Source organism: Monodelphis domestica, chromosome 7 (assembly GCF_027887165.1).
Source record: "Monodelphis domestica isolate mMonDom1 chromosome 7, mMonDom1.pri, whole genome shotgun sequence".
In the NCBI taxonomy this organism is placed as follows: domain Eukaryota; kingdom Metazoa; phylum Chordata; class Mammalia; order Didelphimorphia; family Didelphidae; genus Monodelphis; species Monodelphis domestica.
Window position 1 is genome coordinate 55,826,567 of NC_077233.1, and position 27,999 is coordinate 55,854,565.

General features: G+C 37.6%; 1 protein-coding gene across 5 annotated transcripts in view; it reads right to left on the reverse strand.

The window, feature by feature from the left end:
* RAF1 (Raf-1 proto-oncogene, serine/threonine kinase) overlaps positions 1–27,999 on the reverse strand; it is a 65,509-nt gene that overhangs the window by 16,312 nt on the left and 21,198 nt on the right. For 4 of the 5 annotated variants that reach the window (XM_056804678.1, XM_001366004.5, XM_056804677.1 and 1 more), the window contains exons 2-7: positions 13,689–13,921; positions 12,131–12,243; positions 6,904–7,006; positions 6,448–6,605; positions 5,076–5,174; positions 2,130–2,283 (exon numbers count right to left, since the gene is read on the reverse strand). In XM_056804678.1, the coding sequence (XP_056660656.1) occupies positions 2,130–2,283; positions 5,076–5,174; positions 6,448–6,605; positions 6,904–7,006; positions 12,131–12,243; positions 13,689–13,895 (834 nt within the window). In that variant the 5' untranslated portion in view covers positions 13,896–13,921. Of the gene's footprint in view, positions 1–2,129; positions 2,284–5,075; positions 5,175–6,447; positions 6,606–6,903; positions 7,007–12,130; positions 12,244–13,688; positions 13,922–27,999 lie in introns of those variants that run through there. The other variant, XM_056804679.1, reaches the window with a different exon arrangement.

The window sequence follows — 27,999 nt, forward strand, 5'->3', positions numbered from 1 at the left end:
GGCACACAAGCCTTTCTTCTGAAGGACTGCTGCTGTGACTAGTATGAAGGCTAAATGGCAAAAACTGCAATTTCCAGGATGACACAAGCTCCACTTACTTCTCATTCTCATCTAAAATGACTTCATTTTTCCCTTGTAAATTGGCACTGCTGATAACAAAATATTTTTATTTTATATATGTATTGATAATAATAAGTGGTCCATTTACAAAAATCCTTAAAATTACTCAGATTTTTGGCCAGGGAAAGAATTAAAAAGGAAAGTAAGCATCTTTATATGATTCTAATAACAAAATCAAAGATAGCTTTATATTCTTGGGTTCTTCAAGTTCTCTTAGCAAAATGCTTTCAGATGTTTCGAGTTTGGAATTCTGTCTTTACCAGACTATCACCTGTTCCTTGATCTTCTAATAGCTGACCTCACTATAAAACCAATCTAGTGATTTTTTTTTTAAACCCTTATCTTCTGTTTTGGAGTCAATACTGTGTATTGGCTCCAAGGCAGAAGAGTGGTAAGGGCTAGGCAATGGGGGTCAAGTGACTTGCCCAGGGTCACACAGCTGGGAAGTGGCTGAGGTCAGATTTGAACCTAGGACCTCCCATCTCTAGGACTGGCTCTCAATCCACTGAGCCACCCAACTGCCCCCCAATCTAGTGATTTTAATGAACTAAAACCACAGCAGATGTCCTATGTGCTAATATGAGTTTTAATCTGTTGCTTGCCTTCCTTTCCTTGACCTCCATATATGCTTTATCTTAAGCCAGCAGATATTCCCTAGATTATATTGCTTTGTCCTATAAAAAATTTCCCTTTCAGAGTCTGTCCATCCAAAGGAATTTTAAGTACTAAAATTTAAACATCACATATACTGGAGAAATTGTAAATAACTAGAAGAAAATAGAAACCTAAATCTTGATTCCAAAGTACAGAGATGATTGAGATTATTATGACAGTCATTTATTAGAATAGAAATACTTGAATTTTCCTCCTTTGAAATTTTCCTCTATTACTAAACACTTATCATGGAAAAACATAAGTAGAATGAAAGGATCACCAGTTCAGAGGCACAAGTTTTATTGAATGGGGAGGGGCTGGTATGGGCAAATGATCCTAAAGGTAATTAATTCTTTGGAAGCAGGGACGAATAAATTGTCATTCAAATGGAAAATGCTTGCCAAGAGTTTTCTATTATTGACTGACCAAAATGAAGCACCAATCAAATTGTCAATGAAAAGATAAGACATGGCTTATAAATGAGATACAAATCATCCACTAATGCTATTAAGACCAATTAGAGAACTAGAATTTCCAGTTAAAAAAAAGAGAGAACATAAATGACATGTGTCAGCTACATGTAAACTGAAACAAACAAATCGCAGAAACAATTAACTCTATGGCAAAAAAAGGTCCCTACAGTAACCTTTCAATCCCCTATAGGAATGTAGAAAGTCGTGGAAACCAGTTCAAATTCACTACTATCTCGAGACTATGCTGTACCACACAGTCTGGGCAATCCTGGTCATCCCAAGGAAGCAAAGACAGGAAGAAGAACGCCTACTCTCACCCTCAAACCTGACCGTCTGTACTACGACCACCCTGAGAGAAGTGTTCTGGCTGCTATTCTAGTCCAAAGCAATGAGAAATAAAGGAGAAGAAAGAACACAGGGGGCATCTAAAGGTTTTCAGTTGCTATGAAAGAGGAACCAGAAAGAAAAGGAACCTCCCCCACTCACCCACCCACTAGGAGGGCAAGAAAAGAAAAAAGCATCTGGAAGGCACACATTGAGCCACCCAAATGCTGACACTTCAAATCCTGCCACTTGTTCCCAGGCTTTTAACACCATGGTCACCTTCAGGCCCTCCAGAACTGAAGGCCCAAAACACTACTGCCCTTTCCATTAACAGGCTTGGAAGAGAAAGGCTCAAAGGCACCATGGCCTCTATCTCAACATTTCCACATACCTCCCTTGACCAGGCAAAAGATGTTTTGAAGGAATGGGGGAAACTTCCGACATAAAAGGAAATCAGAAACCATCTGAAATCCAGCACTGAAATCTAACTTAGAAAATAAAATCTCTTACTTGATGAGTCTAATGCTAAGCGATTTTTATTTTAAGTAGTCCCATTACCTCTATAATCCTACTGTCCACTGGCATGGTGGTGCTGACCATATGGACATTCGGGGTAGATGTAGATCTTTGCCTCTGGGAAAGGGACCCCTCTGAGGATGGAGGTGACGTGCTGAACGTGAAGGCGTGGGGCGTAGAATACCTGTGTTGGGAACTAGTAAAGAGGAAAAAGAAATTAAGTCATATTTAAACTTCCCCATTTGTAAAATACTTTGCATTGCTTTTCTCACAAAAATGTGTAGAAACAAACCACAAGATTTTTTTTTTACTGACTTGGAGCAGCTGGGTGGTTCAATGGATAGAGCACCAGGCCTGGAGACAGGAAGTCCTGGGTTCAAACCTGGTCACAGACACTTCCTAGCTATATGACCCTGGACAAGTCACTTAACCCTAATAACCAAGCCCTTGTCACTCTTCTGCTTTGAAACCAAAACACAGTATCAATTTTAAGACTGAAGGGAAAAGTTGTTTTGTTTTTTAAAGATTTTATGTGGACTCATTGCTCATTCTTACAAATGGTCAAGATTAGTTTCTTTAGCAAAGTTTTCAAGTGGAGTATACAATGACAATAATTTTTTCTTATATAAATTGTTTTTACTGATTAGTCCAGAATATTATAGCATCTTCAGAAAAGGAGAGAAAAATATTTGCTAACCTATTTAGCTAGTCGAAGCTTGCCCATTTTAATTTAGAGGCTAAATTAAAGGGCTTTACAGAAGATTTTGACAGTAAGAGGTAAGACCTGCCTAGCATGTTCAGGAAAAAAGGCAAGGGCATTAGGCATTATTTAATTTCTTACTCCCCTCCTCCCAACAGGCTTTCAACTTAAATTAACTGCTAAAACAGCTTCTCAGTTGGGATTAAGAATGGTGAAATCATTGTCAGAGCCCTTAAAACTAACCACTTTCTGAACCCCCAACAGTTTTTATGAAGTACAGCAGGAATTTTCATTAGTTGCTCTAAGGATTAGTTTGTGCTCTGTTCAAAGTAATAAAATAAATCCCCTGTCAAACAGTAGTAATCATAAAAGATAAAAAACAATTCTAAGTTTCCTTTAGAAAAACTGCCCTTTTTGCATAGAAAAATTAATTACCTAAACACTTCAGATTATTCAAGTTAGGCCATCAGAGGGCCATGGTCCCTTAAAAGGATTCAGTCGACCAATGCCCTGTCAAAAGATTGGTTTCTCTTGCTTAGTCAAGTGAACAGTTAATATTTTGCTTAAGTATAACTCCATTCTGAACTGGAGTTTAAGACATTATACACACTTGAGCAGTACTTTGATATACTCAAACCTATTCTGAGTACAAAATTCCTGGCACCCAGAAAATTTTCCTGTTAAACAACATCAATAACAACAAAAAAAACCAGCACCCATAATGAGGAAAGAAATATTCCCAAGGGTCCAGTGCCCAGTGCCCAGAGCAGAGTAGAGGTATCATGAAAGCAAGTCATGCTTCAGATTCTATTTTAGACTCCTTAATTCTTCTGATCTGATAATAAGAAGCCCTAGCTTTACAACATACACATATATAAATGAACAAACTTACAGGAATCTCATAATGAATAATAATTTTGAAAGGTTAACTGCTTTACATTTATGCATAAAATATGGCCCCATGGCATTTAGAAACCTTTAAAACAAACTTTTCTACTATTTGAGGATGCTTCATATTCTGCATTAATTTTAGGTAATTTCAAGGATGAACTCTCTATTACTGTAAGTATATGTCTCAAACTCTTACAAAACTGGATTACCTTTTCAACACCCAATCACAGTTGAAGAAACTATTTGTCACCTTCGATGGGAATCAGTAACTCATAAGGCCAATAAAGTAGAACACTGAGAGCGAAGTCTTTGGAACCATGTCCCAAAGGAACAGAGTACAGCCAAACTAGGGTTGGACATTTCTGGGTTTAAATGTTGGTCTCAAAACTTACTAGCTCTGTGTCTCGCCAAGTCACTTAATCTTTGAATCATCATGGAGATAATCCTACTTATGTTAACTAAGTTATGGCTGTGATCTAAAGAGTTTTATAAATTGTGAAGCACATATAATAAATGTGTACAAGTATGACTTTCTGTATGTTATATAAATTATCTATAACCATGTGAAAAAAATGCTCTAAATCACTAATAATTAGAGCAATGCAAATTAAAACAACTCTGAGCTACCATATCACCCTCCATCAAGATTGGATGAAATGACAAAAAAAAAAGAGGAAAAAGACAAATGCTGGAGGGGATGTGGGAAACAGGGACACTTATGCATTCCAATCAATGCAGTCTAATCATTCTGGAAAACAATTTGGAACTATGCCCCAAAAGCTATTAAAATGTACGTAGCCTTTGACCCAGCAATATAACTACTAAGTTATACCCCAAAGAGATAAAAAAAGGAAAAGGACTTAATTATATAAAAAAAAAATCTAGCAGTTCTTTTTTAATGGCAAAACTGGAAACTGAGGGGATGCTCATCAATTGGAGAATGAATGAACAAATTATGGTATATGATTGCAATAGAATACTATTATCCTATAAGAAATGATGAAGACTTCAGAAAAATTTGGGAAGACTTGTATGAACTGATGCAAAAAGTAAAGTGGGCAGTAATAAAGGAACAATTTATAAAGTAATAGCAATAATGCAAAGATAATCAACTTTGAAGGACTTAGTAACTTGGATCAACCATAATTCCAAGGAATTCATAATGAAGTATGTTAACCACCACCAGGAAAAAAAAAAAGATGGACTAAGTATGAAGACTGAAGTGTATTTTCTTCTCTCTTGGCTTTTTTTTTTTTTAAATGTGGAAATTTGTTTTGTATACAGATTTCTAATGAGTTTTGCTTTTCTTGCCTTCTCAGTGGGTGGAGGAGGGAGAGAATTTGAACTGAAAATAAAACTGAATTTAGGAAAAAAGAATAAAAAACAAAATGACTTACCTAATAGGGATTTGGGAAACAGATTCTCGCATCCGACGCATTGTTAGGGGAGGTAGTGCTGGTACCCCACTATCACCAACACTGGAATTTGGAAACAATCTGTAAAAAGTTAGATAAAGACAAATTTATATACTGCTGAAATGTACTGAAAGACTACCTTCCAACTGATTTAATATCTCTACTTTTTGCAAAAGTACTATAAGTACTTTAACCCTTAAAAAGGACCCAGCCACATTCAAATTTTTCCAACATTATTTAAAATTTCTGCAAAATGAGGCCCATGAAGCAGCTACAGTGATATATACTAGACAAAACAGGAAGGCAGCTGTTAGTATTCTGCCAATAAACACCACAAATCTGACATCAGACAACCAGTGGGCATCCTTAATGTAAAAAAAAAAAAAGACCATTAGACAAAAGACAATCATTTGGAAAACTTATAACTAAACTCAAGTTAGGGCTTTGCAGAAATAACAGTCTGATCACCTCTTTGAAGCCAGTGACACAATGCCCAAGTACACATTTATCTTTAGTCCAATCTAAATGTACATATTTTAATAATATCAATTGATATTACCAATTTATCTAAACACTACTCTTAAAAAACAAAAGTAAGTAAAAAACAAAATACTCATTTAACTAATTCTCTTGTTAGATTTTCCTATCAGCCAAATTCAGCACCAAAATTTTGAATAATAGGATGGACTGGGAGAAAATCATTCTTGAACAAGAGGCATACATATACATGAACAATGTAATTTTCATAGTCTAAGACAAGGATTTCCAGCTTCTTCATTTTGGAGGTATCATCCAATGCTTGAAAAATCTCAGAAGGTAAATGCCATGGGTTGAAAGCTCAACAGACCTACATATACATGTTTTTACTGTGTAATTGAACATCTCAGGAATGATCAATTCCCATCTAGAAATGAAAATCATTTGGTCACTACTGTTCCTACTGCTCCTGGTGTGCTTACACTATTCAGTTATGTGAATGTCGCCACAATTTTCTGTCACATCTTGGAGAGACTGGTTTCTAGGAGGGGTGTATTGCTTTATGTTCAGCTATTCTTTTAAATGCAACACTGTGCGTCTTCCAAGTATTTCCCATTTAGAGTATGTATATGGGCAGAGTTGTTTTATTGAACTGAATCATATCAACAGTCTACTGACTGGTTATGTCTGTGGATCTGAGAAAGCTACAATGGTTTGCCCCTAGGGTCATTGGCCCTCTCTTTTGCAAATATTGTTATTGATATGGGTTGTTAGTTACAAAGCACTAAGAAGCCAGTTAGACTGTTAGACTGATTTTCCAGGACACTCTTTACTTTCCCTCATTATTCTATACATTTTAAGAAAGAAAGATCCTTACAAGAGCTGTCTGATGTTACTCCAATCCACGCACATCGTGGGGACTTTAGTGCTACAATGTTCATGAAACTTGTAGCCACATGTCTGACATCGAAATCCATTCAGCAGGAACTTCTGACAAATATCACAGAAGGCAAGCTTCAGGAAAGTTTTTCGAGCCTAAGAGAGGGAGAAGATGAGAGACAATATAGACTATGTAAAATAATCAGTAAATGAAAAAAAAGTCAGGTGGCTAATTTGTATGAACCAAAGCCAAAGGATATATAGACTATAGGAAATCCATAATTAAGAAATTTTTAAATATATTTTTGACCAAATAGCACTGCATTATAACCTATATTATAACCATGGCTTCTGATTCAATGGCACAAGTGCTATTAAAATAAGAAATTCTCAACTTAGGAATCTAGAAAAATGCTCAAATGCATCACAAAGATAAAAGGAAAAAGCAACTTACAAAATTGTGTGTTGTGAGGGGAACATGATCCAGAAAATCTACTTGAAGTTCTTCTCCAACCAAAGAGGCTGCATCAGTATTCCAATCTAAACGTGTTTTTTTCCTAAAAAGAATTTTAAAATGTATCAAAATAAAATTATATTATCCATACTAACAACTCGTTAACTATTTATTACTAACCCTATTAGACCCTTTCGAGGAATCCAAAAGGTCAAAATTATTTTCATGATGATATTATAATGTTATTTGTCATAAAATATTTCTCCCTTTTCCAACTACATTATTTTTATAATACCAGGTTTTCCTCAGATACTTCAGCCAAAATAACACCATAACAGATTTTATGCAGAAGCAAATACAAGAATCAAACACTTTTGTGAAGCCATATGATAAATTTGCAATAATGCTTAAAAGTATCACCTCCTACTAATTTTTAAAAAATATAACAATATTCATTGAAATGTTACTTATGATAAAAAAAAAGACTACATATGTATGGCTACTAGTATTGAAAATGTCACTCTGAAATAGAAAACTCATTTTTTGCAGAAAAGTGAAGAAGTTAGAATCCTATGCTAATAATTTCTAAGTTGCCATTAAAGTTTGTACTTGTAGGCTTATTATTCATAATAAAGTTTGCTAAGCAAAACATTAAAAATGCATTAGGAGGTTTTGTGAAATTCATACTTTTAAAATTCAACTATAAATGAGTTGGAGGATTGAAGAGCAGTGTTAGTTGGTAATTTCCTTCTCAGGGTACTAAACCAAATGTTTACTGGTCTAACAACAACAGAGAGATCTACTGTCTATCTAGGGTATGTATACAAGACTAAGAGAAAACCCTTGCAAACTTACCAAAACAAATGACTATTTTTTAGAGAATTCAAGTGGCCACAAAAATGATACTACCAGATGTCCTTTACAAATATCAAATTCAATCATCATGTGATAACCAGAAATTTTTTGTTTATATTTTTTAAATGGATCTTATCAGTCAACCTCTCATAAGAGGTAACACAGGAAATAAGATACATAAACATAATCCACTGTTTTTAAAAATAATCCTGACCTTTCAGTCTTAGAATTGATACTATTGGTTCCAAGGCAGAATAGCCAGTGCTAGGCAACTGAGGTTAAAGGACTTGCCCAAAGTCATATAATTAGGAAGCATCTGTGGCCAGATTTGAACCTAGGACCCCCACAACCAGGCCTGACTCTATCCGCTGAGCCATCTAGCTGTCCCCATAATCCACATTTATTAGATCTTTCCTGAATAAGCTCCACCTCATCCCATTAAAGTTATTTGTGGGAGGTTGGCAGAAGGATACATTGGATTTAAAATCACAAAACATGGGTTCAGACTCTGCCAATTATTAGCCAGGAGACTTTAAAAAGGCCCCCTAACTTTTCCAAGTTTCCATTTCCTCCATCAAATGGAGACAATAAGAAGACTTACATTAACTACCTCATTTATTACAATGATCAAACAAAAAAAAATCATAATGGGCTAGAGAAATGTCTATTATTATTCAAAGGCTATTAAATGTAAGTTTGAATTATCAAACAAGCATTTATCAAGGGTCCTAATGTAAGCTGATGGGACTTGAATTATCAGTAAATATGTATTTATTAAGGGTCTATAAAGATGAAAATGAAACAATTCCTGCCCCTGTAGCAATTTACATTCTATGAGGAAAACATATACATGGATAAATGTACAAAGATATGTACTAGCTAAGTGGGGTGTTGCTTAAGCTGAGTTTTGAAGATACTTGGGAGATTCTTTTTTTTTTTTAACCCTTACCTTCCATCTTGGAATCAACACTATATATTGGTTTCAAGGCAGAAGAGTGGTAAGGGCTAGGCAATGGGGGTTTAAGTGAATTGCCCAGGGTCACACAGCAGGGAAGTATCTGAGCCAATATTTGAACCCAGGACCTCCTGTGTCTAGATCTGGCTCTCAATCCACTGAGCTACCCAACTGCCCCCAACTTGGGAGATTCTAAATGAGAAAATGAGGAAAACTTACATTTCAGGGACTTTGGGCAGCCAGCACAAAAGCCTGGAGAAGAATGTTGTATGAGAGAAACAAGAAGGTCAGTCTGGCTAGACTACAGTGAATAGGAACATGAATGATGACTAAGACAGGCTAAGCTGAGAAGAGCTTCAAAAGCCAAAAAGAAAACTTTATATTTGATTCCAGAGGGGCATTTTATTGAGCAGGAGGGTTACACCTATGGTTTAGGTGAAAAATCCCATTAACAACTTGTTAGAAAATGCTTCCATCTTTCTGAAGAGTGGGGTGATTATTTTGAAGGCCTGCAGGAGGCCTGAGCCAGATTTCCACCATATGGATATCTCCTTGGAGAAAAGATTAAAAAAGCTTCAGATTGATGAGGTCCTGGGTTCAAATGTGGCTTCAGCCCCTTCCTAGCTGTGTGACCCTGGGCAAGTCACTTAACCCCCATTTCCTAGCCCTTACTGCTCTTCTGCTTTGGAACCAGTACATAGTACTGATTTTAAGACAGAAGGTGAGGGTTGGGAGAGAAAAAAAAAAGTATTGAACTAAGCTAATGGTATAATTAGGCAGCTGGCTTTTAGACTAGACCAGAATTCTGGGAAATCTTTCTACCAAGCTGGAAAGGCTTTGACTACTTATGTTTTAACAGAGAGTACTATGAAGTTCAGAAAGCCTTCCTGCCAGAAAGCTGCCATCTAGTTCTGAAATATGATAAAAGATGATTACGGGGGGAGTAGTGGAGGGTGGGGGGGAAGTAGGTCCCACAGAGGGATTTGTTAAGAAGAATCAAGAAAATTCAATCTCATAAAGATTATCATGTGCTTTTAAAGAGAACATACTATGAATAATCCAAAAATTATAAACCAGTTAGTTGTTTTCTTTCTAATTGTTTATAGACTCTGTGAATTTAAAATTTACTCCACCCTGCTTAGTCTTTACAATTCTAGCAACCAGGAATGTATACACCCCCCACTTAAGGATTAACTGTGAGAAAGATGGACTATGACCGACATGTGCTAGCAAATGACAAATCAGAAACAACTGACTGACCCCCTGGGCTGTCCTAAGCCAAGTTTAAGCTACCATTGGTACATGTGAGATGCAGGAAGTGATGTAAAGAACTGTCTATATATTTCACGTCACTTCTGCTCTCTTACTTGGAGATGTTGGGCTCTAGCAGTTTGGCGTTGGGAGCTCGTGGCAGTATTCTTGGCGTGCTTGCGGGTTTTTTGCTCTGTAGCGTGGTTTAGGTGAGGCGTCTTCCCTGAGTGACCTTGGTGAGTGGTTAGACTGATTCTGATTCCTCCTTTCCTTAACCTCCTAAAGGCACTATCCTCCAAGGAAGGCCCCTCATCTCAGGGAAGACCTCGTGGCTGGAAGCTGAGCTAGATTTGATCTTCTGAGAAGGTCCCTTGGCTGAGGCCTCTGAACTTCCCTTGGCTTAGGCTAGGCTGGAGAAATCTTATACCCTTTTCTCTCTTCTTCTTCTTCTTAATTTCTTCCTACTATTGTAATTAAACCACCATAAAACACAACTGACTTTCCTCAGATGATAGTGAAGCAGATGGGCTAGGCTAGCCCTTACCCTTTTTCTTTCCTTGCACATAAATCAGGAAGTCTCATGTTCTTGGGAGAAGAGAGTAGAAGAAGGTCCTAGATTTTTTCTATAACATCAGTATCCTGTGCTCTTTCAGATATTTTCAGTACTGGTCTCTCATTGCTCTTGGCATGATTCTCTTCTGTGTTTATTCGATCTAGTCCAACTGCTTTTCCCAGCTTTGTTTTCTGTGGTGCCATTTCCCCTTCCTTGGGCAGCCTAGTCGAAAGTTGGTGGCTCCATTGCCTATTTTTTCCTTTTTTATCCATATACGTTATTGTCACATGATCTATAATTTCCCATTATATTACTTTCTCCTCCAGAGGGAAATCCTTTTAAAAAATGGGGATTGGGGGGAGTAGGGAGAGATGTTTAGTAAAAGAAACCAACATGTAAACAAGTCCAATGTCCTATTTCATGCCCATTATCTTCCACCTCTGCAAAGAGGGTAGAAAAGGGCAGCTTCTTTGAGGTCCAGGTGGGCAGGGTTTGCAATTTCACTGCATTTGGTTTCCACTGATTTCCTTTTATCATTCTTCCCGTTTTCATTGCTAAAGTTGCCATGTATCATATTTTCCTGGTTGTGCTTACTTCACTTTGAGTCAGTTCATAAGCCTTTCCAAGTTTAATACTTTATCATAGTCATGTATATTTTGTTTTCACATCACTTAAATTTCTCACTATCTTTCTCCCTCCCAAGAGTCAGCCTATATAACAAATTTCTTAAAAGAGAAAAAGACAAAAAAAAAGAGCAAAACTGATCAATATATTGAGAAAACCTTATAATATATGTATAGGTCTCCCACATCTGCAGAGGAGTGGGAAGAGATGTCTTCCCATAGCTCTTCTTTGGGGCTATGCTTATAATTTCACATTTTTCCCCAGTATTTTGTTTTGTGATGGTGTGCTTTCTGTTTTAATTGTTTATTGTTTCCTCAGCTCCTCTTCACTTTCCTTAAGTTCATGTAGGTCTATCCATGACTGTGTTCAACACAGTTATCATCTCTTATAGCACAGTAACATTCCATTACAATCACGTACCACAATTTTTCTAGCCATTCTCTAATCTACTGTCATCTACTTGGCTTCAGTTCACAGCTACTACAAAAAGACAAATATTTTGATGTATATAGGACTTTTTAAGAATTACCTCCCATGCATATATGCCTAAATGGACCCAATTGTCCATAACAGCAAAGAGTTTGTTGTCAAAAGTGTATCATTATTGTACCATTTCTCTCATTTGTTGTGGGTCCCCTTAAATGTTCTCGGGATGATAAATACTCATCTTCTATGACTTCCTCCAAACTTTTTTAAACTCCCACTACCCTTCAGTTTTATGAGGCAACACTGCTCATAATCTACCATTCTTTTCCACAAGACTTTATAGGCATAATTTTATAGTCTAAACCAGTGTTGCCCTTGGCTACCACAGCTGTCTGCTTGGCAGGAAGAGTCAAATGGTGGCAGGCTTTGAATAAGGGCAAATACTGTTTTGTAGGGAGGAAACATTTACTGACAATAGAAAATAGTACAGTCATCTGAGTCTGTGAAGTACTTTTTGGTCATAGTAGCTGACTTGCTTATGTGTTCTTTTTTAAGGCTCTTACCCTTTGTGTTCATGGAGAAGCCTAAAAACTGCACAACACTCTGGCTGGAGGCCTCGCACTTTAAGAGCTTTCATAAGACAATCATGTAAGCTCATTCCATTTCGAACATTAACCTAGAAATAAAAAGGTAGTTTTAGAATAGAACACAATGCTTTATTTTTTAAAGTATATGTTTAACTTTTAATCATCAAAATTAAATAAACATCCATAATTATTTTTATACTATAAAAAAAAGGATTTCTATGTACAATATATCTATAAAAAAGTTTGTTACTGATCCTGTATCTCATCCCTACAATGTTGCATTTTTAAAAATAGGTGACTTCATTTGAAAATACAGGATAATTCCAAAATTTGTTTGAAACTGACCTGTAATTATCATTAATTTAATCTACTATGTGAGTCAATCAAGCGCACAAGCAGGACTGAGTTTTTTAAAAATACAAGAATTTGGGTTTTGGTCTATTCTCATTGTATAGGTTCATCTCTCAAACACAGATGAGACAAACCTGCTTCCCAGCCAAACATCAATTTGGGCTCACATTGCTGTCTCCTCCCCTTGACCCATTATTGTCTGTATCATCCAATGGAATGGACACTTGATCATACAGTACTCTATTTTGCTCTCTGTTATAAGTTCCTAAGGGCAATACTTATCTTGCTCTGTGAAAGATGCTTCTGTATAAAATCCTAACTGTACTACATTACACAACTGTTGTGGGATTTGATAAATCTTAAAGTCTGAAAGAAATGTTATGAGCAGTAGTGAAGTAGAAAGAGTCCTAACTCCAAAATCAGAAAATCAAGGTTTGAATTCTGCTTTAGCTCCATACACATTCTGCGACCTTTTTCAAATTATGACTATGGTAACAGTTGACATTTATAAGCATTTTAACATTTATAAAGCACTTTAAATATGTTGTCTCATTTGGTCTAAGTCTTATCACACTGAAAAGTAAAGTTGCGAGGCTGAATGAAAAAAATCTGACTAGATGATCTGTGAGATCCATTCAAGACCTAAATCCTGTGGTCAAAATATCAATCTTACAAGAGTAAGACAATGGGGAACATTGAGAACCAGTCCTGGAGAGGAAAGGTTCCAATCTCAAATCTGGCCTCAGACACTTCATTGCCTAGTCCATACTATTCTTCTGCCTTGGAATGCAAAATATTGATTCTAAAATGGAAGATAAAGGTTTAAATTAAAAAAAAAGGGCAATAAGGACTAGACCTTGATTTGTGAGAGGAAGGGAATGGATTATTATGGGCAAAGGCAAAAGAAATATAAAAAGAGTGGAAACTAGTGGAAATACGAAATGGAAGGGCCAGAGACCAACATGAAGGGACCAGAAGGAAGCTGATGTTAAAAAGAACTGTGGAAGATGGTCAGCTAAGCCAATTCCTCCATTTTACAGAGGTTTAGAGAGGAAGTCATTTATTCAAAGTCATATAACTAGTTAAGTTGGAATAATAGAATAACTATATCAGGATGAAAATATTTAACTTCTGCAAAACCAAATCACATCTCCAAGTTTTATAGTAGCTCCTATAAACTTACCACAGTCCTTTGCTTGTTTGGCAAGAAAACTCGGATAGTGTTACTTGTTTTGGAGGAATCTGTAAGTTTGCCATCATCTGATGCCCGGCGCTGATAGCCAAACTGCTGAACAAGAGTAGGAGATATACAGCCAGAGCCATCAAAGACTGAATCTTTGAATCCAAAACCATTACTGATAGTCTTCCAAGCTCCCTGAAAATGCTCCATTGATGCAATTTAAAAAGCAGTTAAACCTAGCAAAAGAAAGAAACAAGATAACTATAATTCTGAAATCATTGGATTAAATAGAAAAAAATGAAACAAATAGCAAGACCCTGGGCAGCAAGGCCCAAGGTCACACGATGAATTAATGGTCAATGAAGAACTCGAATCCAGATCTTCAGTTTCCCTGTCCAGAATTCTTGCTGATACATCATGTCATTCTATTGCAATCCCAGTTTACATTGGTGTAGCACTTTCTACCACGTTAAATATTTGTTAGTTATCAATAAGAGCAGCTAGGTGGTGCAGTAGATGGATGGCTGGGCCTGGAGTCAGGAAGACTTATCTTCCCAAGTTCAAATCTGATCTCACTAGCTGTGTGACCCTGAGCAAGTCACCCAACCCCATTTACCTCAGTTTTCTCATCTGTAAAATGAGCTAGAGAAGGAAATAAACCACTCCAGTATCTTTGCCAAGAAAACTCCAAATGAGGTCACAGAGAGTCAGACACAAATGAAATGACCAAACAAGTTATCAATAGTCTTCTGTTAACCTTTCAGTTATACTCGTAGTGATAATAACTAATAATCTTCAGTGAACTTGCCTTAACATGACTGCTTCTCACCTTCAGCGTGTATGCTACAAATTACAGTCATCTGATACTCTCTTTTGCACCCTGATGCAGTGGAAAAAGTCAGGGAAATAAATTTTAATATTCCCTCTGACCTTTTAAGGGGGACAGCTTGGTACAATACAGCCAGTTCAAATCTTGTCTTTAAAACAATAGAAGTAATCTTGGAAAATTTGCCACCTCGCTGGGCCCTGGATTTTTCTTCTATAAAACAAGGGAAAGGACTAGCTAGCCTGTGAGGCCTGCCCCTTCTCGCTCCAGCTCTATGCACATACAATATTTACTTTTCATCTTTCCATCACCAGATCTAAGAATGTCCCTTTTCTTGGCTAGATTAGGTCTTCCCTAATCATCTGTGAATGTTATTATAATTATTGATTTTGGATTCCAACATTCATTAGGTCTGAAAACTATTACCAAAAATATGGTCTCAGGAAAATCAGTATGCGTAAGGTAGCAGTTTTTTGTTGCTATTAATGATTGCCCTGGCATGCCCTGTCTCTGTGACCTTGGGCAGATAACTGTCCTCAAGGCTTGTCTCCTGGTCTGTACAATAAGGGAGCTGGCCTGGCAGACTGCTCCTAAGACCCCTAAACAAAGTCCAGTCTTTGATAAAAGATAAGGAATTGTATATTAGAAAAGAAATGGTGAGTATCATACAAAAGAAATGGCCCACCTGCAAGAAATCCTTCCACTGGGGGTTGGAGAAAAAAAAAGAAAAGTACATTCACAAGAGTTAACCCAGAACATTATACAAAGGTACAAATAGTTGTACCATGTGCATGGCAGTTTCAAGATGCCACTAAATGATACCTGAAACAAGTCAGGCTGAACCAATTTCCACAAGGCATCTCTGTGTGGATATGTCATTAAAATCTGAATGGGTCAGAGAAATAGCAAGGTTACCTATCACCAGCCATCCTTCTATGGCCATCTCCCACGTTCAGCATCCCAGTGGTCAATACTGTTTCAATAAGAAAAGAACCTTGACTGTCTGACTTATTAGAGCCACTGTGATAGAAAGGTAACCAAAGGTTCTTTAAAAAGCCATGGATTGGGCTTCTTATGAACTCTTAGGGTTCCAGGCTGAATTTTATTACTTATTAGTTGTATGACTTTAAACAAATCACTTAACCTCTTAGAATCCTGATGTCTTGTAAAATGAAGATAGTTACTGCTCTGCATATATTATGGTTATCACAAAGATCCAGTGAGAATGAATGTGGTGTTCTTTAGAATTCTCTTAAGTAGATGGCAGCTGGGTGGCTCAGTGGATTGATAGCCAGACCTAGAGACAGGATTTCCTGGGTTCAAAGGTGGCCTTAGACACTTCCTAGTTGTGTGACTCTGGGCAAGTCATTTCATCCCCATTGCCTAGCCCTTATTGCTCTTCTGCCTTGGAACTAATCCACAGTATTGATTCTAAGATTGATGATAAGGATTTTTTAAAAAATTCTCTAAAAAGATCAATGTGAAAGTACACTGAACTCACCAACCAACTTGTATTTTTAAAAAGCATATACAGAAGATAGAAAAGGAAATAAAGTGAATAGTATTCTCTTAAAATGTATATTTAATCTATAATATAAAAGGAATAGACACATAAAAATAAAAATTTTATTTTTAACTTGCTCAGCAGAACAGCTTAACAATGATTATAATGAGGCTCCTTTATACCACTGCACTTCTTTTCATTTTTGCACATTTTGCACATCTTCATTTTACAAGACATCAGGATTCTAAGAGGTTAAGTGATTTGTTTAAAGTCATACAACTAATAAGTAATAAAATTCAGCCTGGAACCCTAAGAGTTCAATCAAGACTAAAACCACTATCACAATTGTGAAGTTATTTAAACACAGGAAATATAGAACAGTATTTTGAATGTGGGGCATTGATTTTAAAGATCTTTTTTTAAATGCTGGGAATTTATCTAAAAATATCAGGTGCATTACAATGTAAGAAGCAAAATTCATCAAGTTCAACGCAGTCCCTTACCTCAAAGGGCTTATAATACACAGTAGAAAATGAAGTCAACAAGAGGGGTCTGACAAAGTGTCAAAAGAAGAGATTCAAAGAGAAGAGATGACTTCTAGCTGGGCAAGGAGAAAGAATAGGCAAGAGAAGATATACATGAGTTGAACTTAAAGGAGGATTTTAATAGGCAAAGTTACATGGGAAGGGGAAGGATAAAGGAATCATTTCCAGGCAATGGAGATTTTATGTACAAAGAATTCGAGATAAACGAGTGGCAAAAAGTTTGGCTGGAGAATAAAGTATACCAAATTATGTTCCATAAAATAAGGCTAGAACAGTAGGTTACAATCAGATTGGGAGAGCTACAAAGGCTAGTTTATATTTTATTCCATAGGCTGTTGAAAATTTTTCAACAAAGAAGGAAAGATTTTGTCAATAGTGTTAAGGAGTGAAATGCAGAGAAACTAGAGACTGTGGGATCCCGTTAGGATGAGTTCAAGATTCAGGACTAGAAGAACCTTAACAAGGATGTCTAATCCAACTCCCTCATTTAACAAATGAGAAATGAGACCCAGGGAGGTAAGTAATAGTGTGAATGTAAATCCAATTTTTCTGATATATCATCTCCAATGTTGTCACAATCATCCAGGTAAAAGGTAATGAGGTCTTAAACCAAGCTGATAACAGTGGAATGATATAAATACAGGAAAAATTAAAGGGTAGAATGTTTGAGTAGCATATAGTAATCACTATGTAAATGCTTGACTGATATCAAAATCATAACTCTGTTATGAATGTGAATTTGAGATGCTAATATAGAATGCAGAAGAAAGTGGGAACAGTGTTATAAGAACTCAGGTGGAAGATAGAACCGGAATCAGATTCAGGAGTCATACAATTAAAAGTAATAGCAGAAGTCATAAGCATGAACGAAAGCGCAGAGGCAGAGAACATGGGAAAAAAAGAGAAAGACTAAGACAAGATTAAAATGGGTCAACTCGGAGCCACTTCAGCCCTCTGGTGAAGCCTATGGAATTTCTTTCCTACATAATTCATAATCATAGTTCATAATCATACATAGTTCATAATCAAAAGAAATGTTAAATTTTATTTAGAGAGTAATGAAAATAAAGATGTAAAATTTTCCCACTCAAGTTCACAAACCTGAAATCTATCCAAAGAGGATCTATGGAGCTTGGATTAAGAACTCCTGGGTTAAGAGAATAGATATTATTAGAAGGCAGGAAGAACAATAACCAGAAATGAAGAAATCAATTGAATGACAAGCATTGTCTATTATGTGCAAGGTAATGTGTTATTATGAATAAAAAAATTAATCTTGGAGAACGTATACTAATTTTATAAGTATTTATTAGTAAAGAGAAAGAAAACAAAATAAGGTTTCCAGTCTTTCTATCAAAGTAAGGCCTTGGCTGAGATACTTCTGCTCCATCAGGCCCTAGATTCTCCATGAGCCTTGATCCATTTCAGAAGCAGGGACCAGGAGGCCCAACAACCTACATGGTCAGGCCAGACAAATTAAGGCCAGCCAAGGAGTGGGCTTGAGTTCAGGAAGTAACCAGAGCTCAAGAGATTGAGTTCCCAGATTCCAACCACCACTGCTTTCCAGAGATGGCTTACATACAGAGATAAGCCAGAGGGCTAGGAGAGAGAGAGAGAGAGAGAGGTCCTTTCACAAGCCCATAGAAATAGAAAGCAAGAGCCAGAGAGCTCCACACTGGCTTTTCAAGCTCAGCTTTAACCCTCCCCCAGGATCCTTCAATTGGTCCAAGGTTGAAACTTCAATTTCATACATCACATCCCCTGACTTTCTGCCTGATCAGGAATCTTGCCTGCTACACTGGCAAATAAAGATACATGATTCTGAGGCTCCATTGGTTACTTACTGAAGTGAGTCTTCCAGGATTGAACTGGGTTGAAGGTCCCCCAGATAGTTAATTCACACAGTGCTAGATAACAGATACAGAAAAACAATGGAAATTCCTGTCTCCAGGGATCTCACAATCTATTTATTATTCTACAGAGAGAGGGTACTACCTAGTTAGCTAGCAGTTATATAGAACTTAAAGCTAGTAAAATGTTTATCTCCTTTTACCCTCATAACCACACTACGAGATAAATGCCATTTATACTCCTATTAATTAAGAAATTGAGGAAGATAGAGGTTAAGTGCTTTGTCCAAGGTCATACACAGCTAAGAAGTGTCTGAGGCCACATTTGAACTTGGGTTTTCCTGACGCCAAGTTCTCTCTACTATGCCAGCTAGCAGTCAGTCTACATATTGCTTTGTTAAACTTAAAGAGGCAATGATGGGGAAGTAGAAGCCCCAAGTGTAGTATATTTTTTCTAGATTAACAGGACAATAGCTTGAAGGAAGAAGTAGGCTGAGTTGTCAAAGGAAGGTGGCATTTTTTTGTTAGTAAGGGGGAAGAGGGAAAGCATCTAAATGTATTTATAGGCAAAAAAGTAAAGTAACTGGAGAAAGAGATAAGTTGAAAAAGGGCCAAGAAGGATGATCCTTAAAGAATAACTAATCTAGCTAACACTAAGCTATTTTCATTTGCTAGATATAAACCTTGCTTTTAAACAAAAAATAGCATCAATAATACACTTAAAATATTAGAAGAGAAGAGAAACAGGTTGATTTTATTACTAATTGTTTAAATTTGATATAAAATGTTTTTTAACTGAAACAAAAGTCGACATTTTCATATGCTATCCTATTTGTTGTTCTTTGTCTGAGGTTCCTAATGAAAAAAAAAAAGAAAGGAAAAGAACTGGAAACAAAGTGGGTCCACCCACCAAATGGGGACTGGCTAAACAAACTGAGGTATATTATCACAATAGAATATTATCATGTAGTAAGAAAGGACAAATATAAGAAAATTTGAGAAACATGAGAAGACATATAAATTGACATAGAATGAAATAACCAAAAGAGGAAAACAATATCAATGATCAATATATAAAGGAAAAAAAAACACTTCAAAGAGAAATCCTGGTCCCAGAGATCAGAGTATGAAAAAAGAACCTACTTCTGACAGATATTTGAACAAAATGCTTCATGCTCTGTCTTATACTGATGTTCTTTTTGTCTTAAGAAAGACAAAAGTTTTTCCATTAAGTGACATCAAGTAAAAGTCCATTAAACAATGTTTCTCCTCAAATTTCCCTTCTGTGGCCACAGGCAAGTAAAATAATCTTGATTGGACTTCTTGACCTAAGATTTTAAGGCTCTATTACTATGATAACTTGGGCAAGATACTAGGTTGGTTTGGGTTTGGGTTTGGGTTTTTTTCCCACTCCAAAGGTGTGCCAGAACTATTGAAAAATTATTCAAGGTCCCTTAGAAAAAAGGCTTTGGGCTCCAATTATTTTAACAGCTATATGTCATTATCCAAAATTTCTCTGTTACCTGGGAAGGGTAATTTCCCTCTACTAAATAATGTGCCCTTGAATAAATGAAAATGAATATTCTACATAATTCAAAGAAAAGATTCTAAAGAAAAAAAATCAAAGCTACTGAAAAGAGCATGCAACTTCATCTTTTTCCACCTGCCTATCACTCCCCTACCATCTAACTGATCTTTTGAAATTACTGACTTTAAACATATGTGAGACGTTTTATCAAAATCAATTGAAATGTTTCCCTTTCAAGAAAAATACAAATAGTCTTAAAAATTAACAGGGAACATTTGTTATTTTTTCAAAACTGACCATAATACTCATCAAGTTATTTAGTCATAAGACTAATCTTTTAAAACAAAAGGGGAAATTCTAACCTTTAGTCTTGGTGTCAACATCTACTTGTAAAGCCTTTTCCTCACTATTCTGAAAAGACATCAAACACCTGAAGCACTATATTGTAGCATCACTTTTTTTCTTTCTTTTTAAAACCTTACTTTCTCTCTTGGAAGATTAGTGAGTTAAGTGACTTGCCCAGGGTCACACAGCTAGGAGGTGTCTGAGGTCATATTTAAGCCCAAGTCCTTGTGATTCCAGGCCTGGCACTCTGTCCACTGTGCTACCAAATTGCCTCTACAACCCTATCACCTCTTAACCCTAACAAACATTTCACGGTAAGTTAAAGACACTGACAAGGAAATCTTATCAGAGCTAGACTACCATCATCTGAAGGATGTCACAAAAGGTGAGAATTCAAAGCAAATGAAATAATGGTTTTGTTCAGAATATGTTTTGACATTCTGGTTCAAAGGTTTAAGAACACATGTAAGTATGGTCACCAGTCTACTTAACTGAACTAGAAGAGAGGCACTGTTTATACCAGAATGGGTACTGAACACTGATACCTGTACTGTAGTCTTGGTTATATACTGAGAGAACAAGTTTAGAAGCAAGCAATAGCAGTGTGGTATGAACCCCAGGAAAGGAACAGAGCATCAGTTCTAGCCTCCAGCTCAGTCTGAAGTCTATAGAGAAGTAAACAGGGCAGTAATTCCAGTCCAAAAGGGAGTCTGCAGTTCTGGCACTCTGAACCAGCACAGCTGCCCAGGTGGTCAGCAGTGGCTAATTCCAGGTGTAGTCTACAGTTGCTCAAACTTAAACCCAGGTCAGGAATTCACATGGCTCAAACCAGAAGGGAAACAATCAGACTTTGTCCTGATCAGACCACTGCGGAAGCAATGGAATTCTTTCAGGTTTTGAACCCCAGCTTTCCTGAGATCCTAGAACAACACAACACTCAAAACTCTTTAAGAAAGCAGCTCCAGGGCCAGCTGAGACCTTCCCAGGAGAAGTGCACAGAATCCAGTCCTAACTTCAAGTCCAGATGTAACACCACCAAGTCTAAGGTCAGGAAGTAAGCTGGGAGAATAAGCAAGGAAAGAATCCCATCATAAAAAGCTGTTTGAGATGCTCAAGACACAAATTGAGAAGAGGAATCTAAAATTCCCACACGAATAAAGCCTCAAAGAAAAACATGCCTTGGGCATAAACCCAACTTGAATTCCTAGGACGGGCAAACCAAGAGTATTTAAAAGTCAAAAAATAGTTTCAATGAAATGAGAATACTAGAGAGGAAAATCGGAAAAGAAATGAGAGCTACAGAAGAAAGAAGGAGAGAACCAATAGCTTGGCAAATGAGGTACAAAACCTTGACTAAGCAACAAACTCACTAAATATTAGAATGTACTAATGACTCCATGACACAAGAAGAAATATTAAAGTCAAAAGGCTGTCTACATATTCAAATAAATGGAGGTTAAAGGATAAGCCAACATTCTTATCTTTGGAAGAGGTCTGCATCAAATGTTGCCAATGTATGGTATTCCCAACTACGATAGCGCCTGAATGTGTATGGGGATGTTAGAAATAGACTACATGAGCCAGAAGTCCAACATACATCTTTCTGAAGACTAGATTTACAAAATCACATTTCTTTTTTTTTTTTAAACCCTTACCTTCCGTCTTGGAGTCAATACTGTGTATTGGCTCCAAGGCAGAAGAGTGGTAAGGGCTAGGCAATGGGGGTCAAGTGACTTGCCCAGGGTCACCAAAATCACATTTCTTAAACACTGGGGACTACAATGTTGTTGTACTACATACTTCAGTTACAGAGACAGTTCTCAAAACTGCAACCATATTTATCCGCCCCCCCACCACCACCACCAAATAGGCCCAACTTTGTGGTGATAAATTAACTGATTTTGCAATGAGTCAGAGCTACTACTATGGTCCTAGTTTATGACATTAAAATATTCAGTTTGGGCAGTGAGAGAATTCCACTCCTTTATTTATCTCTATCATGTGCCCTTGCAATAGGAAATTTTAGAAGCTCTTTAAGAAATGGTGGGACATGACTAGATGTCTAAAAAAACATTATTTTGGGTGTGGCAGAAAGAAGATTTATGGGAGGCTCTGAAAGCAGAAGATATGTAAAAGCTTTGCAATAGTTTAGCTGGGTAGAAATAGGATGAAGGAGGTGAGGGTAACGGTTAGATAGGAAGGGAAAGATTCATGAGCTGCACTGAAAACTGAATCAGCAGCACTCAGTGTTATTAAATATGTGAGAAGAGATAGAGTAATTATCCCATCTTGGGCACTATGCTAAATCCTAGGGATATAGATACAATCAAGTAGGACTATCTCTGCCCTGAAGAAGCAAGCATGGGAAGAAGTGGGAGTCCAGAGAGTCAGCTGGGAATTAGATGAACCTTCCCAAAACGATGATCCCAAAGAGAGACTCATGCAGTGAAGAGAGGCAGATCCCAGGGCAGAGGCTTCTCAGGGTGGCAAGCAGGTGATGTGAAGAAGGTGGAGTCCAGAGAGCATGAGTAAAGCATGGCTGCAGTCTGTCCCAAAATTGTAAGGAGAGAGCCACCAATAAAGAGACCAGGATCCCAGGGTGGCAGGGAGAGGAGAAAGTCAAAGGTACAGAACATAAATGGAAAAAAAGTTAATGGGTCATGTCACAGACAGAATTAATGGAATCAGAAAGAAATAAGCTTGAGGGAAAAAAATAAGCTCTATTTTAGACATAGGGGGTTTGAAGTCCTAATGGGACATTCAGATGATGTTCTGTCATGGTTGAAGAGAGAAGGTTGCCAAGAAATGATAGCTGAAACTATAAGAGTAACTGAGATGGCTAAGGAAGAGCAACTGGAGGACTGTGGAATTGGAAAGTACCTCACAGAGCAAAAGCTCTTCACCTTTTTCTGTGAAAAAAAAAGTTGGTACTAGGGCACTCTTTCTATCTGCATGTCGATTCTCTTTTCAAGACAGACAAGAATTCAGTGTTTATAAGTTTAGTGTTTGACTGAATGTACTTACTTCAGCTGAAACTCACTCAAGTGCTACCTCAACTAGGCAAAGGTATTGGAAACCCATTATTGCTGATTATAGAACAAAAGTTTATTTCTCTTTATGATAAAACAATTTCTTTGTATTAGGTAGAAATTATCCATAACTACTTGACAATCACTGACAGGACCATGGAGAGGAGAATGGTGGCCTGAGTGGACTGTGATATGACCAACACAAACAGTAGCAGGATACAAACATATCAATGTATGGGTGGAACACATAGATCTAGATCCATTAATACTAGCTGTGTGACCTAGGGCAAGTTATTTAACTTCTCAAAGCCTCAGTTTGCTCATCTGTAAATTGATCTCTAAGGTCCTCTCTCCAACTCCGACATTCTATGACTCAATATTTGAGATACTGTAATACTATAAGACAGAGGTTCAAATAAACATGTAATTAGTTGCAAATGACCATGAACCTTGAGAACAATGGGAAGAGACAGAATCAGCAATACAGGTAGAAAAGCATTAAATAGGCCAAGTAAATAGGTCAGAAATGAAAACTACAAGGAAACTGAAGGGGGGGAGGGGAGAGAAAAGAAGAACCTGATTTTACTATAAGGAAGGGCAAGGAAAAGTCCTCTTACAGAAGGTAGGATTTGAACTGAATCTTGAAGAAAGCCAAAACCTGGAAGTGAGGAGGGAGAGCAATAAAAGAAAGACCACAAATAGGAGTTGGGTTAGCAAGAAGGCCAGTGTCCCTGGATCAGAGTGTGTGTGGAGAGGAGGAAATGGTAAGAATGAAAAAAGACTGAAAAGGAGCCAGATTGTAAAGGACTTTATATATGTTTTGGAGGTAGAATGAACCCCTGGAGATTACTGAATAGGTAGAGTAATAGTTGCATTTCTGGCTTTAGGAAAACTGAGCTTCCCCTACATCAGAGATTCTTAACCTGGGACATGTATATTGTTTTTGTTTTGTTTCATTATTATGATAACTGCATTCAAATAGGTTATGTGTAAAGCCCTTAGCCCCAGTGCCTGGCACATAGCAGGCACTGGATAAATGTTTATTCCCTTCCTTTCCCTCTGGATTGAACACAATAGTTTCCTTTGTAATCCTGTTATCTTATGTATTTAAAAACACTATTCTGAGATAGGAACTATACACTTTTGCCAAAAAGACCCATGATTCCCAAACGTTAAGAATTCCTGCCCTAAATGCAGAGCTAGTTTTAGAACTAAGGGAATAAACCATCTTCCATATATGCCAATGAGATATTCCTAAAGCATAGGTCTGGCCACATCACTCTCCTACTCAATAAACTTTTGTGGCTCTTTATTTAATCTCTTGACCCAAATACAAATTCCTCTGGCAACAAACTTTTCTGGGACTTTGAAGCTTTTCCCAATCTGGTTCCTACATTATTTCAACTCCCTTTAATACATTAGCTGGCCTAGCCACAATGGCCTTCTTGCTGTTCCTCACATCTCAAGGCCTGGCTGCTCCCCACCCCTGAAATGAAACCTCTCTGCTTTCAAAGCTCTCAAGAGCCTCTCCTGATGCTCCAGTTGGTGAGTGGTGGCTTCTTCCCTAAATAATAATAATAATGAATATGATCAAATTACCTTGTATTTATTTTGCATAAACATGTGTGTGGAATGTACACACACACACACACACACACACACACACACACACACACACACACACACACACACACACGACTTATTTTCTCCAACAGAAAGTAAGCTCCTTGAGGGGAGGAGTGGTTTCCTTTTCTTAATGTCCCCATGGGCTAACAGATTTAGTTAGCACTTACTAAATGGGTATGGTTGTGCGCTCAGGTGGCTGGCCATTCCATTCTGTTCCTTCAGCATTGTCTTTCTTCAGTTCTTCCAGGACTGATCTACCCCAGGGATACTGGCCAGCAGACCTCTTCCCTCTAGACTCTGTAAAGATTAAATTTAACTCTCCCCAGATTTGTGAATATTAAATTAACTCCCCTGCCCATTTTTATACTTAATCACCAAAAGTGTAAACATTCCTCTTAAAGATTGAGTGGGGGAGGTCTGTGACCCACCTGTGGATAGGGAGTGACAAATCAGAATCAAACTGATGCCCCCTGGGCAGTCTTAAGCAAAGCTTCAACTGTAATTAGTAGAGGTAAAAGTAGAGGAAGGCACAGAAAGTGACACAAAAGGAAGTGTCTTTAAAAGGGAGTGACAACTTCCTGTGGGGACTTCAACTTTGGCTTCTTCTGGAATTCTGGGTTCAAGTTGGAGGTGGGTGAAGAATCTGCTGACTGGACCTGAGACCTTTCCTGGTGAGACTGTTCTTAAATCTCTCCCTTTGAACTGACATGTGGTGAGTGAAAAGAGCTGACTCCTTTCCTAGATTTTCTGAAGAGACTATCCTCAGGAGAAACCTATCCTCTTGAGAGAGGACCTGTATCCCCAGGTTCTCAGCTCAAAGATGAGGCCTCTCCAGGTAAGGACTAAACTCCCCTGCCTGGGTTGAGCCAGGGGTCAGAGCAAAATACTTAGTGCTTAAGCTAGATATCTTACCCTATCTTCTCTCTGATTTTCTTACTTCACTCTTTTATATTTTGTAAATAAATATCTTTGGAATTAATTAAATTCCTAGTAACCCTATTCTTGAATAATCTAGTCCAACCTTTTTGTAAAAACCCCTTTTCTCCTCCTTACAACTCCCATACCTCAATAAGCCCACCCCGTTATGAGGGAAATTGACCTGATTTCTTCCCTCTTCACAGGAGCTGATCTCAGTAATGTCCTCCCTATACCTGCATCAATCACTCTGGCCCTTTTAAGATTCTTCAAGTGCTTATGATCACCAAGAGCAAGCCATTCTCAAAGTCCCTTCACAACAGTCATAGACAGAGCCTATCAGGAAGTGTCACTACAACCAAATACCCTCAGCTAAACCAGCTGGAACAGATACAACTTCTCTGCAATAGAACACAGATAAAATGGCTTTTTAAAAAAAAATCAATTTTTCGGCTTGACCACTAGCCTATCTAGTACCATTAAGCATACTTTGCATTAGCTATATTACTAGTTCTGGTATCCTTAGTAAATTTAAGTCACTCTGCTGCCATTTAAAGAAGAGTCCTATAGTCTTTCATAAACAGAACACCAATTCTTTACTTACTATCACTTAAGGCTCTGTATCCCAATAACATATTCTAACAGTCAGGAGTTGTTTGTATAACATACAGACACTGTGAACACATATGTCGATACTTGTAGTAAAGGCAAAAAAAAAGCCAATATTGGTTTTCCTCCATGACACTCCCCTTCCTAACTTCACATCTCCTCACTGACTATCCCCTATGCTTGGTATGTTCTCCCTCCAACCCCGACCTTCCTCATTTCTCTAACTTCCTTCAAGACTGCTCAAATACCAGCTTGGGCAAGAGGCCCCTTTCCACATTGATCCCTAGTCTCCTCATTCCCTCAATGCCTTCCTTCCAAAATTGCACTTCATTTATTCTTTGTGTATGGGGTGAGGGAAGAGAATCTTATATGTACATAGTTTTAGGCATGCTATCTCCCCCATAAGAATGGGAGTTCCCTGAGGGGAGTAAACAGGTCTTTAAAAATTTTTATCCTGGGGCGCAGCTGGGTAGTTCAGTGGATTGAGAACCAGGCCTAGAGACAGAGGTACTAGGTTCAAATCTGGCCTCAGACACTTCCCAGCTGTGTGATCCTGGGCAAGTCACTTTATCCCTATTGCCTAGCCCTTACCACTCTTCTGCCTTGGAACCAATACACAGTATTGATTCTAAGACGGAAGGTAAGGGTTTAAAAAAAAATTTTTTTTTATCCCTAGTGATATAAAGCCTTAATGCTTAGTGACTCAAAAATAACTAGAACACATTTCTTATAACTATATACAGAAAGGCATTGATAGAGATCTAGAAAAAAACCACAGGAACCATCTAGACCACTGATTTCTAATTCAAATAGACTTAGGGAGGGGAAAGTACAGCTAAATTGCTTTCTGGTCACATATTGATTTTGAAAACCACAAATCAGGAGCACCTAGATGGCTCAGTGAACAGAGAACCCGGCCTAGAGACAAGAGGTCCTTGGTTTGAACCTGGCCTCAGACACTTTATAGCTGAGTGTCCCTATGCAAGCCACTTAACCCTTATTTCCTAGGCCTTACTGTTCTTCTGCCTTGGAACCAATACACAATTATTGATTCTATGACAGAAGGAAGTTGAGGATTTAAAAAAAAAAGAAAGAAAAGAAGACCACATAGTAATATTATCTATGTTTTATACTATTTTTATATATTTTGTTAAATATTTCCCAATTACATTATAATCTAGATTCAAACTGTGCTGAGGAGTGTTCTTAGCCACATGAAGTCTTTATGTTTGACTCCTCTGATCATTTCAAAGATAAGAAAATTGGGACCAAGAGAGTTTAAGCACCAGATGCTCTGCCTACAGAGTCTACAACAACCTGACCTGAACACATGACTTTAGCCTCTTCTGTATAATTCATCCAGAAGAATATGATCGTTGTAACCACAGTCCAAGGTTCACATGCTTGGGTCAAGTTTAAGAGCCCATGACCTAGAGGAGCTCAGCTCAGACCAGTTAGGGGACAGGATTGAGGGAGGGTTTGAGTGTCCCTAAAATTATGCTGATCAACTTCGAGGAAACAGCCAAAAAACAGTAGA